The 15,982-nt window shown below is 39.8% G+C and overlaps 1 protein-coding gene across 1 annotated transcript; it reads right to left on the bottom strand.

The window, feature by feature from the left end:
- Window positions 1-207: 207 nt before the first annotated feature.
- Window positions 208-2,457, bottom strand: LOC141829375 (eukaryotic translation initiation factor-like). Its single transcript, XM_074716830.1, has 4 exons — window positions 2,304-2,457; window positions 1,841-2,191; window positions 1,519-1,761; window positions 208-1,415 (listed from the first exon to the last, which is right to left on the bottom strand). Exons 2-4 carry the CDS (start codon window positions 2,135-2,137, stop codon window positions 399-401), a joined length of 1,557 nt encoding a protein of 518 aa, XP_074572931.1. The 5' UTR covers window positions 2,138-2,191; window positions 2,304-2,457; the 3' UTR covers window positions 208-398.
- Window positions 2,458-15,982: the final 13,525 nt, after the last annotated feature.

Below are 15,982 nucleotides of genomic sequence, written 5' to 3'. Positions count from 1 at the left end.
GGTGGAAAAAGCATTAAACTCAACAGATTTGAAATCATAACAATCAGCATCAAATGGAAAAAAAAAAAGAACACCTCAAATTACTGACAATCAAATCTTATCTAGTCCGCTAGATAAGATCGATCATAAATTGACAACAAATTAAAAAACTATTGATCTTCAACAGGTACTACATTATTCTGTCTAAATCAATAACCAAAGAACACCTCATATAATCTCTCAACAGTATGAATAAACTAATTGTTGCATACAAATTTACTTCAAGATGATTGTACTACATGTAACTCATCAAATACAAAATCCATAAAATACGCCAAAAGGATAAATGGAGAAAACATACCCACAACTATATTAAAAGTACAAAACATAGACTAAATAATTTTACCATAGTACTAAACTCATTGCACCAGTTGCTCACAAGCCCTTACTAGTACTGCTTGTGCATCCAACACAGCTTGACCATTAGGACTTCCTTTAATTATCCTCATAGCGGCGGTCAAAATTGTAGATTGGAAATCAGCATCTTTCACATTTTTCATAACTTCCTCCAATACCTTAAAATCAGCACCACCAATCAGAATGAGTCTACCCATAACCTCGCCGAAATAGGTAGGTGCTTTTGGTAAGTCAATAGCAATGTCATCCAGCATTGCTCCATAGAGTAAACAACCTTCCCCCAGATCTCTTGGAGTAAAGACCTTCTTAGCCAACAAATACTCCAAAAATTTTAAAAGAGGATCTAGGAAAGAAAGGCCTTTGTCCAGAGCCATATTGATAGCTTCCTTCACTACCTTGGGGTGGTATTCAGGGCTGTCTAGCTCCTCTACGCATTGAAGTGCTTCATCCAGAATTCGGATGTGGAAATACTCATCAAGAAGAGCAACTGTCTTCTTCTGTAGCTCATCAGGATTGAATTTAAGTACAGTATGTGACTTATCAGCAATGACAGGTGGTGGCACTTGGTTGACAGACCTCAACTTTTGAGGCATGGAATCTACTGCACCTGGTAGAGTAGAGGTGGAAGGAGGAGCTGGTGGTCCACTGCCCTGAAACAATGCACTGGTCTTGCCAACAATCGAGCTACCACTACCTTGAGGTAAGAGCCTAGAATTGAGAGATGTCGACTTGGTAACTGAAGTGCTATTGACTCGATTAGGATCACCCCTTGACATAGATTTGCTCCGTGGAACTTCCCACAAGTCCCCATCTAACCCAGGCATTCCAGGCATTTTTCTGGTTCCAGGCATGCCAGGCATCATACCACCAGTTCCAGGTCTGTTCATAGGAAATCCAGGACTTAGAGGCCCTAAAGGACCAGCATCACGATTATTTCTCATACTAGCAATTGCACCAGGCCGCAGTCCAAGGTTCTTTTCAGCCTCAGAATGAATTTCGCTTATAGTCTTTGCCTTGACCTACAAGACAAGAAAGATTAAATCTTTAAGAAAACAATACATAGTTGACCATAAAAATTTATTCCATAAGAATAAAACAGCACGAACCAACGTAGTTTTTTACCTCTTCTCGTCGAGGGACCCAATTGTTTGCACGTAGGTCAAGCACATCACGAACCATAAATCTTAGCCGTGAGGCAAGTTGGGGATTTCTAGTTAACTCCTTCAGACGGTTGAAATAGGCATCATTAAAACGACGGGATTTGGGACTCTCATCCAACTGCTTCCCTATTGTGTTGAATAACTGGCAGATTGCCTCAACATTCTCTTCAGCAGGACATGTTTGTCCATCTTGTCCCAACAGCTCCTACTCAAAACAACTATTAGCAATGGTCTGGGTCTGGGTATATAAAGTCATGTACATTAAAAAAATAAACAAGCACTACCTGAGCAATATGATGAACTATTTTTTCTGGTACCATCTTCTCTTTCAAAAGCTCACCAATGAGGCGAATGTTACCAAGAGTACGGAGTTTCACCATTCTCTCTTTGTCTCTGCGCTCCATTTCTTGGTCAGGGCCAATCAGCTTTTGCACTTCTGCTCTCAGGTTGTCAGCACCTTCAAATGCCTCCTGACAGTTATTCAAGAGTATTCGCTTGAAAGTGATCTCTTTCCCTCCCTCTTCTTCAGGAGGGAATGGAGGGAGTTTTTCATTGAGATCAGCACACAGACGCGCATACATGGGGCAAAATGTTGGCTCAAAAACAGCTTTTTCGAATATGAGATTTATGACATCCTGCACCAAAGTTGTTTAGTCCAAATTATTCTTGAGAAATAAAAGATGAACTTAACAGAAAAACCAAAACAAAAACACACTATCACAACTTTAAATAAGTTAACTTCAAAACCTTTAGAATATCAGCAGTTGTGATTCCAGCATCGATTAACTGCCCCTTCAGCAGATCAAATTTTTCTGGTGTCAGCTTGTTCAATATACTGCAATCAACCAACTACCACATAATATAAACTTTACCAGACACGAGTTAGCAGATGAATATCATAGAACAGCACAAGAATATTCAGTGTAAAATCAGAAACTTAAATGTCATAACCTTCAATCCAGATAAGTGAAAAATTCTGGAATTAATAGCAGTTGTCAGTAATTACAGTTTAATGGTGGTTGTTTAAATTTAATTTGTCTGGGGCAGATTAACTGTGATTAGAAATGATTATGAGTCAGATTAGCTGGGCCCAAAGTTAGTCTAATTTGGAGCTATTTGGGTCATTTGAGCGTAATTATTGTTTGGTTAACTCTATCAGGTTGGCATTGTGATGAGGGTTAAGTAGATTTAAATTGAGCATGATTTGGACTTCTTTCGACCAGTTTAGGATGAACCAAATTTGTTTTGAGTTAATGTCGAATTTGTCCATAATTCTAAGTTTGAGTTGAGTTTCTTAGGTTTATTTAAAGCACCTATCCTTCGCTTGGGAGTTGAAACCCCAAACTCCTCTCCCTTTGTATGTTGGTTCTTGTAAGCCACAACACCAAGCTCATGTCAGTCGATCACACAATAAGCCACATGGTTGCTCTCTTCGATGAGCGACAATCACTGATCTCCCTTCCCTAGCAACCTGCAACTTCAATTTTCCTTTCTTCCCCTCACAGCCTCTTCTATGGGGCAGCATCCTCTCATGGATGCTGCGCATCCATCTTTCCCAACAAACGGTGGGCAACCAATCCCCTTCCGTCTTCCTCTAACAAATTCCCTTCTCCTGCAACAACACTTCTCCCCATTTGTCGATGGTGCCAATCATTCCCTCCATGAGTCTCATTCGAATCGATCTCTACATTTCCTATTTTAATCAAAATGATTTGTTTGCCTTCTTCAGATTACAGTTTCTCTATGGTTATTATGGGTGGGAATACATCATCGTCAATTGGCAAGTGATTCCTTCTTTAGTTCTGTTTTGGAGGAAGTTGTGCGCCTTGAGTGATCTGATCTTTATAATTTCTTTTTCTTCAATTACATCATTGAGTTATCGTAGTTATCGTTGTAGTCTTCATATTGGAGTTGCTTTTGGTTCAAAATGGCCAAAAATTCTTGATTTAGCTTCACTGATCATGGAAATTGCTAGATGAGTTTCTTTTCCTAATTCTGCTTTGGATTTGGAATTCCTAGATATGGGTTAGGGTAATTCCTCGCCGACCATGTGATTTTATGGTGTCAAATAAAATTCAACCTATTTGTTATTGCAACTTGATTCTTCTTGTAGTGTTCTTAATTGAGTTTGCATTATTTCTTTGATTGGGGTTTTAGTTTATTGTGGCCCTTTAAGATTTGTTGTGTAATAGCTCTTTCTTATAAGACAGTTTATTTTTATTTGTAAAATTTGTTGATGAGCATAGGTCATATATGGTTTTTAGCCTTGTTTAACGCTCATCTATTTGTAATTTATTGCATATGCTCTACTTTATCACACCTTATTCATTTATTATTGTCTGTTTCTACTCTTTTGCTCGGAGATCTGCTTTTTATGTATTTTGATTGACAGGATGTGATTTAAAGCTAAAACGATGCAAATTGATGGTGGAACAAGAAGTGGTGAAAAGAGTCTCGCACTGGCCATGCTCGCTGTCACGGGCGAGTATCTCACGTAGCAAACACGAAGAGGAGGAAACGGAGCAACAAAGCAAAACACGGCCGTGCCTACCAAGCACGACCGTGCCTCACATTCCTAGGGCTCAGACACAGCCGTGCCTCACATTCCCAGAGCTTAGACACAGCCGTGTCTCTCCTACAGATCGAAGACAGCAAGGGGCCGTGCCCACTTCCACAGCAGGACCACATTGGGGCCGTGTCTACAAGGCACGGCCGTGCCCCCATTTCCAGAGCAGAGACAGGGATTGGTCGTGCCTATGAGGTACGGCCGTGCCTCATTTCCAAAGAAGTCCCAGTGATTGGCCATGCCTAATAGGCACGGTCGTGCCTGTTTTTCCCGAAGCGTGCCTGTTCTAGGCCGTGCCTATTAGGCACGGCCGTGTGACGGAAAGTACGGGGCGTGTCTCCCTTTTGGATAGTTCTGCAAACTTAAAGTAAAACGGGCATAACTTTCAGCTTAGATGGACCCACAGGCCGTGTTACCTACCGAAATGTAGAGAACTTCAAGATCTACAATTTTGCTTCAGGGTGTACAGAAAGATGACTTCTCTAGGCCGTGCTAAATGGCACGGTCGTGCCTCCTGACCACGACCATACTGGGTGCTCTGCCCAAACTGCAGATCAAACTTTGAACCAACATAACTTTCGGCTCAGATGGAGTTATGAATCGGTCCACCCACCAAATTGAAGATAATTTGATGCTCTACAACTTTGGTTCAGGGTCCAATTGAAGAAAACCAGATTTATTGGGTGAAAAATCCATTGAGGCGGAGCCTTGTAAACCAGGAAAAAACTGAGCAGTTTTGGGAGAGTATAAAAGTGGGAAACAAATCCAATCTTGGGTTATCTTGGGACATTCTCCAAACCCTAGGTCTTGGCTTGGGGGGCGGCGCATCCCCACTCTTGGGGAGGCCCTAAACACTTCATCTCGACCGATCCATTCTACACCGGAGCGAAAAGATCTTCAACGGATGCCCACGCTTCAAAGATAAGTCTTCCCCTCTCTTGTGGATAATGTTTTTCTTGCGTTCTTGTTGTAACATTCTTGTAATAGAGTAGATCTTTGAGTTTAGGATGTAAGATGAGCATTAATGTAATGATGGTGATGTAAGAACTAGTTCATGTTATTTTCCATATTCTATGAAGTGTTTGCACTTGTTTCTTGTATTGTGTGTCTTGAATGTGTTTGATGACATGTTTGTGTGAGCACATGTGCATGATTTGGAGGGGTAGATTACCGTGTAGGGGATCTTAAATCGTATGACCGGGGTGCCTTGTGACAAAAAGTGAACTTTTAACCGGACTTTCCGATGTGACCTTTATATGGTGGTAAACTCCCTTAGGGGATAGCTAATGACTATTGATGACTAGGAAAGGGTCCCTTAATTGGGTGCTCGGTGACAGAGAGTAGTATATCAGTAGTATTGCTGGAGTGCCCGATGACAGCGGGAGAATTATAGAACCAGGCTATCTAGGTATCGTCCCAAACTAGTCATCGTAGCATTAGAGTATCATATATTAATTCTGACAAAGCCTGACGAGATCGAGTTGGTATCTTGGTTAGAATCCCCACAAGGTGGTAAACATTGAGAGTAAGGGAACAAACATGAATTAGGGATATCACCTAGCATTGATGTGAAACCAAAATCCTAGACTCATTCATCTCATCCCATAAACCTCCAAGCCAATCTTTCTCTTTCTACCATACACACAATCCTCAACTGTTTCGCTTCCCTCAGAGTCTAGAATACTAGCCTTGTGACATCACTATAGCTAATACACAGTCCCTGTGGTTCGATATCCTTTTATTACTTGACGACAACCGTATACTTGCGGTTCCCATCAAGTTTTTGGCACCGTTGCCGGGGACTATTACTATTAGCTTTAGTGACTAGCAATTTTAGTTACTCTAGACTTCGAAAAATACAAAAAAAATCAAATATAGAAAACCCAAAATATTTTCCTGAGGATTAAATGGATGCTTATACAAAGCGGTTACTCCAAAAAAAAAGTAATATTAGCTATGTTGTATGCCGATGACTATTGTGCATTTTGTGGTGCTGATTGCCATGTGATTAAGAATTGCCCAGCTATATCTATTTTATCTTACCTTGCCTATAAAATCCCCCCATGTGAGGAATAGGGGTCAACACTCATTTGTTATGAATGTTTAAGACAAGTAAATTTTTGTGAATATTGCACCAAGAATTATTTTGATTTTAAACGTAGGAAGATTGATAATCTTGCTGAGGACTTATTTAAAAATCTACTCAATCCTGCTATTGATGACATGATGGATAATGATGTTGTAAGAGGATATATAGGGACTCGAGCTAAGGTGAGAAGGTCCCAAGAATTATATTCTTCCATTCCACACTTTATCCCAGTAAGCAAAAACTTAATGGGAACCGTAAGTATATGGTTATCGTCAAGTAATAAAAAAATATCGAACCACAGGGACTGTGTATTAGCTATAGTGATGTCACAAGGCTAGTATTCTAGACTCTGAGGGAAGCGAAACAGTTGAGGATTGTGTGTATGGTAGAAAGAGAAATATTGGCTTGGGAGTTTATGGGATGAGATGGATGAGTCTAGGATTTTGATTTCATATCAATGCTTCTCCGCCACTAGTGGAATACCCAAATATCGAAATGGAAACTTCCCTTCTTGAAACCCAATGAGATTAAGTAACTGGTTCTTCACTCTATCATCCACACCGACAATATGTATGTGGGATTTCAATGGATTTGCCCTCATCTCCGCTTCTCTTTCAAACATATCCAAACAGTTCGCTATATGCTTGATTGAGGTCTTATCGGCCCGGGCAAACAACATGAGGTCGTCGGCATAAGCAATGTGCGTTATGCCAACCTCTTTGCACATGGGATGATGGTGAAATGATGGCAGCAAGGAGATGACCTACATTCTTCTAGATAGCACCTCAATACATAATCCGAAAAGTAAAGGGGATAAAGGATCACTTTGCCTCAACCCGCGCCTCCCACTAAAGAATCCATAGATGCCACCATTGAGGGAGATTGCGTACGAAGCCGTGGTTACACATTCCCTAATCCATGCACAAAATCATTGGAAAAATCCAAAACCAACAAGAACGGCCATAAGGAATTCCCAATCCACCATATCAAACACCTTCTTCAAGTCCACCATGATCATACACCTTGGCGAAATTCTTTTGCGAGCATATTTCCTTAGGAGTTCTTGTGTCAAGTTAATATTGTCTCCTATGGATCTTCTTTGCACAAATGCCGCTTGAGCTGGGTCCAATAAGTACTCCTAGACCAATGATAACCGTCTGGCTAGTATTTTAGTAATTATCTTATAGAACACATTACAACAAAAGATAGGCCAATAATCCGAAACACCTTCCGCATGATTCGACTTTGGCACCAAGTATATCAAGAAGTGATTCCATTATTTTAGAAGTTTACCCCTTGAAAGAATTCCAAAATTGTAGCCATAAAATCCGGACATATTGTGTCCCATGAAGAAACAAAAAACTTTGCACCATAACTATCCGGCCCCGGCCAGTATAATGGAGTGGTTCAGCCCAATTTGGTTCAATCAGGTTAAAAGTCAATCTCAAAAAATGATTCAAATCAGAATTGGATTCAAATTGGGCTTAATCAGGCCCAATCCAGCCAGTATAATGGAGTGGTTCAGCCCAATTAATCAGACCAACCCAAACCCATTTTCAAGCCGGTTCAATCCATAGGGTTTGGTCTAATTCGAATAACCCGGTTCAGCACTGCCTATTAAATCTTCGTCGGTTCACACAGCGCAAAGGGGGGCTCGGCAGCGCAGCACTGTTACTTCTCAAAATCATGGTCACTATTCCTCTTCTCCTCGATAACGATCTGAGCTTCCTCTTCCTCTACCTCTTCCCGATCAGCATATGAGCACGGCGGCATCAACTGCAGTCGATGAGCGCCGACGCCATTGCGGGAGCTTCACCGACGTGGTTGCAAACGCGAGGTTTCCCAGTCCCCGTCCGCCGCGGAATATCATTGAGAGTGGCCAGCTCCGGCGATTGGCGGCGACGTCCCTTCCGCACAATAGAGAGCAAATCGTGAGTGGTGGCTCCAACAAGTTCTCTATCCCTCCGCATCCACCGGAGTTCCGAGCAGTGGTATCCTTTGCTGACGTGGTTGCGAACGCGGGAGAAGATCCTGTTCTAAGTTCTGATCGTCGTTCCTCCACCGATGAAGCAAGGTAAGGCTGTTTGGTTCTTGTTCTGATTTTATGTTCATGGACAACAGGAAGCAGGGCAGAGCTGAGCTCCGGATCCTAGCTTCTCCGATCAGTCCTCGCCGGATTTGTCCAGCTCCGACGAGGTCGTCATCCCTGTTGGTGCAAAATCCACCAATGTTGCTGAGGTTCCTCTGTTTTGTGCCAATTTAGAGAGGGAAGAGAAGAAAACTCTAGCTAATGCTTTCATCCCTGTTCTATGCTCTGTTCTTCTCTATTCATTACTGTTTTTACTATTCTTTTTGTTTGTTTCAATTATGGCATCAATCAAAACCCCCATGAATTCACTGATTTAACCTAACTCTATTCTAATCTTAACCCTAATTCCTAACTCTAATTCTAACTCTAACCCTAACTCTAATCTTAATTCTAATTCCTAATTCTAATCCTAATTTCTAACTTTGATCCAACTCTGTTCTTTGATGATATTGTTTTATTAGCATGAATGAATCAAAACTCCCAAATTGGATTGCTATGTTCTTTACTTGTTATGTAATTCATATGGTTTATGATTTGGAACTTGGATTGATGATGGAATGTATTGAATGATAGAATTTGAATCAATTGGATGGTTTCGGTTGTGTTCTAAGTGTTTAGCAGATGTGATTGAATTATAACTTGTTCGGATCGTAATTTCATGTTGTTTGTTGATCTTTTGGTAAACTCCGCCTGTGATAAGTTTACCTTATCATTGCCGATCCCAAGCCCGGATAAAGGAGGAAGGTTGCATTAGGTTGCCAGCCAGCGTTAAACTAAGGCAAACACTCATGAATGGATCCATTAAACTATTGTGTTAATGCTAGGATGTTCCCCGGAAGGAACGCGTTGCAGGGTCCGACTGTAACGTCTCGGCAAAGGACCGCTACATCTCCATGAGAACTTGGGTGTAGTGTTAAATGAGCAAAAGTTCTCACACCATAGGTTGGGTAAGAATAAAAATTATAGGAAAATTAATAGTTTAAGATTTGGAACATGGAATATAGGAACCCCTTACTGGTAAAACAATGGAGGTAGTAGATACGATGATTAGGAGAAGAATTAGTATTTTGTGTGTACAAGAGACAAAATAGGTAGGCGAAAAGGCAAAGTCGATAGAGAACTCGGGTTATAAGTTATGGTACACAGGGAAGAGTAAAACAAGAAATGGAGTTGTTGTTATTGTAGATAGTTCGTTAAAGGATGAAGTTGTAGGAGTAAATAGAAAGGGAGATAGCCAAATTCGTTACAAAAAGAGAATTCATTGCAAAATTTATCACAATTTTGCGACGAATTTGATATTCGTCGCAAATTGGCAACGAAAAATTTATTCGTTGGCAAATGACATCAAAACGGGGTATATATACAGATTTGACGACGAACACCACTATTTGTTGCCAAATTTGCGATTAATTTGGAGATGAAAATTTTTCATCGCAGATTTGGCGATGAACACCACTATTCGTCACCAAATCTGTGACAAACTTAAAGTTCGTCGTAGATTTGGCGACAAACAGAGTTTTTTGTCGCCAAATCTGCGACGAATTTAGTGACGAAATATTTTCGTCGCTAAATTTGTACTTAACCCTAGATCTGAACCTTCTTTTTTTTCTTTCTCGCGAACTCCTCTCTCGCTGCCGCCGCCTCCTCTCTCGCCGCCGCCTCCTTCCTCGCAATTTTCTCCCTTTTACCGTCCGAATCTTGTCGGATCCTTCTTCCTCGCATTTGGTAAGCTTTCCTTTCCTCCCTTTCTCCTTCGTTTTTGCCGCGCGGATCGCTGCAGGGGCGTAGTCACGGCAGGCGGTCGGTGCTGGCTGGCCGGCGCTGCCAGGCGCTGCTGGCCGCTGCTGGGAGGGGCTAGCCTGTGTTGAGCTAGGCCTGCTTTAACAATGAAGCCATTCTTAGGCCGGCATTTTCAAGATTAGACAAGTTGTGTTAAAGCCATTCTTAGATTTTTCTAAAGTATCTTCTCTCTTCTCTGGTAGGATTCTGTGGATTGCTTATGGAAGTAGGCTCCTTATGGTTAACTAATTGTTGTGTTTGTTGGGAATTAGAACCTACTATATCTTGTACTGGCATGCTCCCTTTTCTCCTCTCTTCTTCTTCTACAAGCCACCCCCTCGCTTCTTTCCTCTTCCTTCTTTGGGCGCCGGCCCTAATGCTATGTTTACTTGATAGTGCGGATGAGGAAAAGAAAGGAATCCCTAGGGAAAATAAATCCCTAGGGAGGAGAAAGGAAATCCCTCGCCGCAGCTCGCCGCAGGGAGAGTAAACGGAGGATGCTCGGTCGACAGACGTCGACCTGTTCGTGAGAAATCCCATCGCTGCCAGGAGCAGCAGTCCGCAGGGAGATGGGGAAATTGGACGGCAGAACCCATGAGGTGTCCGGGAATGGCTCGCAGAAGGTGTCGTGAAGGTCGCCGGGGACGCTGAGGAGGAGAACCTTGTCGTTGAGGAGGGCGTAGAGGAAGGCAGAGACGAGGGCGATGAGTCGATTTCCGAGGCCGCCGGCTTGGAGCCACACCACATAATTGCACTCGGAGTTCCGCCGCCGGCGCCGGCGTTGAGGTGTTGGAGGCTCCGGTTGAAGAGCTCGGTGTTGGGGCCGCACTTCTTGTGGAGGGCTTCGTAGCTCCGGAGCTTCCGGAGGAGGTAAGAGGAAGGGGTGTGATTGGAGTGCCAGAATTGGGAAGACTGGTAACGGCTCACGCAGGATGCTTCCTCGAAGTCAGGCCTAAGGAGGCCGCCGAGAAGCTTGTCCGGCCGTGGCGGTGGATCGCCGGTAGATGCTGCTGCTGCTGCAGAGCAGTTCTTGAGATCTGCAACGCAAAAGAACCAAATTGACCTCTTTTTAATTTCTCTGTGAAAGAAAAAACAGGGGGAATCCCATCGCTGCCAGGAGCAGCAGTCCGCAGGGAGAGAAAGAAGCGGAGGCGGAGGCGACGAGCAGCGGAGGCGACGAGCACAAGAAGAGAAAGAAGCGGAGGCGGAGGCTGCTGGGAGGCGACGAGCAGCGAAGGCGGACGAAGAAGAGGATACGGGTGAAGGTGCGCCGACGGCAGAGACGAACGGCGAGCAAGGGACAGAGGTGCGCCAGCGGCAGAGGAGAAGAAATCGGAGAGATTTTTTATTTTGTTCGTCCGTCCGTCCGCGTTCCGCCCGATTTCGGAGGAATAGATTTTGAGGAGAAAACGATCCGCTGATGGATAAAATTTCTTTCCTCTCTTGAAAATTTATAAAAGTAAACGATGGATGGATATATCCTGAGGAAAGTTTTCCTCTGATTTACTTTCCGCCCTCCCAAGTAAACAGGGCGTAAAGGAGAAGCAAGGATGGAAGCAAGGTTTGGGCGAACAAAGGGAGGAAGAGGGGAAAAGGGCGCCGGCCCTAGCAAGAAAAGGAGAGGAGGAGAAAACAAAATCCAAACATAAGGAGAGGAGGAAGAGATTCATTGTGTGGCCGGCCCTAATCTTAAACCATGAGAATGATGTTTGCCTCTCCCTCTCCTCCCTTTTATAGCTTATGTCATCCTGAAAAATTTAGAAAGAATCTAATAAACTTTTCTTAATTAGATTTTATTAGAAAAAAATCTAATAAAATCTCTTGATAAGATTTTGTTAGTTTCTTAATAAATTTTCTCAACTAAATTTTGTTATTATCTTAACAAAATCTCTTAATTAAATTTTATTAATTTCTTAACAAAATTTTTTAATTAAATTTTGTTATTTTCTTAACAAAATTTCTTAATAAAATTTCTTATGAAAAAATCATAACAAAATTTTGTTTAAGGATTTAGAAGAAATAGAATTCTTAACAGAATTTCATAACGGAAATTCTTAACAGAATTTCTTAACAGAAATCCTTAACAGAATTTTTCACAGGAAAAATTCTTAACAGAATTTCAGAAATTCTTAAAAGAATTTTCTAATCGAAATTCTTACAGAATTCTCTCAGGTGGATACGAGATTTTATCCAGAGGCTACAACATGTACCTAGAGGAGGAATTGATTTTGGCCTCCTGATGGGTTTGGGCTTTCTATGTTCTCCCTAAACACTCAGCTCAAGTCCATCAATAATAACTCATACCACTAAAGGGTTATTATTGAACTACCGCATCAATCCTGCTTATTATGAGTGCATTAATCTTTTTGTGTTTAAGATATCGTATGTCCGTCAATTAATTAAATTATTGACAACTCAATTAATTAACTTCTGAATCCAAGAGTAGTACCACTCAACCTTATTATCATGCGGAACTAAGTCCACCTGCAGGGTTTACATGATAATCCTTATGAGCTTCTCAAGGGGACATCATCTACCTAAAAATTAGGACACAGTTTCCTTCTATAATCAACAACACACCATATACATAATATTATCTCCCAACTCATCAGGTCTTTTGATTTAACGAATAAATCTCACCCTTTGATGAATTAAAGAAATACATACTAAGTATATGTGCTTGTTATTATATCGGGATTAAGAGCATGCACATCCATAATAACTGAGGTCTAATTCGATTATATAGTCTGTATAAATCGAACGACCTCAAACGGTCCTGTTCAATACACACAAAGTGTACTAGTGTAATTTAATAGTCAAGATAAACTAATACCAATTACACTACAACCACTACAATGGTTTGTCCCTATCCATCTTGGTTGTGAGCTACTATTTATAATTTATAAGAAATCAATAACATGATCTTCGGTGTGGCACCACACATCATGTTATCTACAATATAAATTAAGTGGACAACTGCATTACATAAGAAATGCAGACATTTGACCAATGTGATTCTCATTTCAATTATTTCAACATAGATGTTTATACTAAAAGCCTAAAAAAGCTAGGCTTTTAGTATACATCCCAACACTTAGAATGGTTCCGTTATATCTTGTGACCTCTTGATAGAGTAGGACCACGAAATGCATGGTCATGCTCAAATGAGTCAATATGAGATATTGAGCTCATTTGCTTGAGTGAGTCTACTTGGAGATCAAGAAACATAAATATTGATAAGAGGATGACACGATCTATACCTCATTAATCAATCTAGATATCAAAAATAGAAGGACATGGTCATATATTATCATAGTCATGAAGGTTATGTCGAATCTCGATATTCTTGTCACTTGGATAGCAATGATGCATTGATAGATGTCACTCATTGCTTATGTTTCTAAAATGGATTTTAGAGACATTGCCAACATAATAAAAACCAATTAGGACATACACAAATAACACTCTATTTGAGGTTGGATTCATTTTAGTTTGACTAAAGGAACAATTAAGCTTATTGGATGGCCTAGACTTGAGTTAGACTCAAGTTGGTTGAATTTGAGTTAGACTCAAATTAAACCAAGATGATGAATGGATTTTGATTCATCATGCATAATTAATGTGGATTAATCATGCATTGAAGAAGAGGAAGTTATCATGCATGATTAATAGGATTAATCATGCATTGATGAAAGAATACCAAAAGTCTTTGGTATTCATGGATTGAATATAAAAGAGTTTTTCTTGCAAAAACTCAAGTAATGATTCATTTTTCTCCTCTCTTCTTCTTCTTGGCCGAGCTCTACAAGAGAGGTTGCTAGCACAACCAAAGTCTTCTCCAAAAAATGAGTGTTGGTGTGGATACGCATAGAGGCATGGACACTTGAACGTGCTAGAGATCCGTCAACCTTTGGACGAGCGGGATAAGCGAAGGACATACATCAAAGGTAAATCTTATTAGATAGGATTTCATAGATCTAAACTTGTACGGATTTTTTGCATGAATCGCTCGAGGGATCCTATTTTCCGCTGCGAAATTTTATTTTATCGCATAGGATTCCCAACACAAAGGAGTCAGTAGAATAAAGCAAATCAAACTTATAATTCTGGAGATTTATCTGCGACATATGCAGGAGGCTGAATCAATATTGATGAACATACACCTAGATTAATAATTTTTTATAAATACTAAGTTATTAATTTATTTTAACTATTATATTATTTCTAACAATATTTTTTAGACTAAGAAAATGGGGAAAGAGCCATTATTTATAGATACTTTTATCCGCACATTCTAAAAGAAAGACAAGACTAGGAGCGGGGATAGAGCTAGAACAATTAAGGTTTGGATTAATCTTAGATCTTAATTTCTAACTTGGATTCTAATAGTTATGTACCTGCTCTATCTAACTTATTAAATATGTTTCTATTAGATATAATGAATATTATATGTGTTATTTTAATTTTTTATCATAACAATACAGGAGAAATATGATGAGCTAGAGCTAGCACAGAGAAGTTCAAGTGCTACTGATGATAATGATGTATCTGAGCCCTCTATTGGGAATGATTTGAATTTATGGCTGGAGGCGAGTGGGTGATCCAAAGGCGGGGAAGAATATTGAGAATGAGTTCTTTGAGTAGAACCCATAGAGTTGTTGGTACATCTTCTTCCACCCCACCAGTAGTAAGGACACAAATAGAAAACCTAACTATAAAGGTTAGCAATTTGAAAGGTATAATATTGCAAAGGGGTCAATAAATGAAAGAATTATGCTAACAACAGGACTTTATAATACGACATCTTCAGTTAAGTTTCATTCCAAATCAGATTTAATTTATAAATCTTTTATTTTTTTTATTATTGATTAGTACTGTTATTTTATTTCGAATAAGGTTGATGAAACCAAGAAAGGTGGTGAAATAATTCTTTACATATTAAGTTATTTTGTACAAAATGATACCTTTTGTGTTTTGTTTTTTGATGTAGAAAAAAAGAAGAAGTATGGAAGGAGTGGAAAGTGGAGCAGAAAGTATCTGCTGAGGACGATGATATTTTGTATCTTGTCGTCGTTTTAAGACTATTTGATATGGGATGTTTTTATTTAGATATGTTTGATGTCTTCTTGGATATGTTTATTTGTTTTAACTTGTAGGATGATGACTTGTTTCTTGGATTCTTTATATGTATGGATTATTTATAATTTCTTGGCTTGTTTATATGTTGGATTGAATGATATTAGAATGTTATATGTAGATTAGTATTATGTTGGATTATGCTGTTATATGTTGGATTGATTGAGCATTATTTTAGAATGTTGGATTGAGTTAAGTTGACTGTTTATATGTAAACACGGTTGAGAACGAAAATGATTGTTGTTGGAAAATATATTATTTTTTGTGATGAATTTAATTTTATCGTAAATTTATCGTAATTACACTGTATATCGAAACTTTGATGACGAAACTACATTTCTGTTGCCATATTGATGACAAAATCATGTTTCATCATCAAATTGGTGATGAAAAAACATTTTCGTCGCCAAGAAATCATGTTTCATCTTCATTTGGCGATGAAACATGATTTTGTCGCTAAATCAACATTTGTGAAGAATCAAATTCGTCGCTATATCCAACAATTTTGCTACGAATCTAATTCATCACCAAATCGGCGATGAATATAATTTCGTCATGATTTTTGACAAATCTGATTTGTCGAAAACTCTGCGACGAAATATTTTTCGTCGCTCATTAGTGATGAAAAATGGGTTTGTCACAGATTTTGTGAGGAAAAAATATTTCTGTCGTAAAATTCTGCGATAAAAAATTTACTCATCGCAGATCATTGATTACTAAAATTTACGACGAAAATAATTTTCGTCATCAAGTTGCAATAAATTTGA

The sequence above is a fragment of the Curcuma longa genome, chromosome 5 (genome assembly GCF_044706935.1).
Source record: "Curcuma longa cultivar G26 ecotype Majalengka, Jawa Barat chromosome 5, ITB_CL_G26_1.1, whole genome shotgun sequence".
NCBI classification, from domain to species: Eukaryota; Viridiplantae; Streptophyta; class Magnoliopsida; order Zingiberales; family Zingiberaceae; genus Curcuma; species Curcuma longa.
Note: the sequence above shows the minus strand (reverse complement) of the source record. Positions and strands in the feature narration are given on the sequence as shown.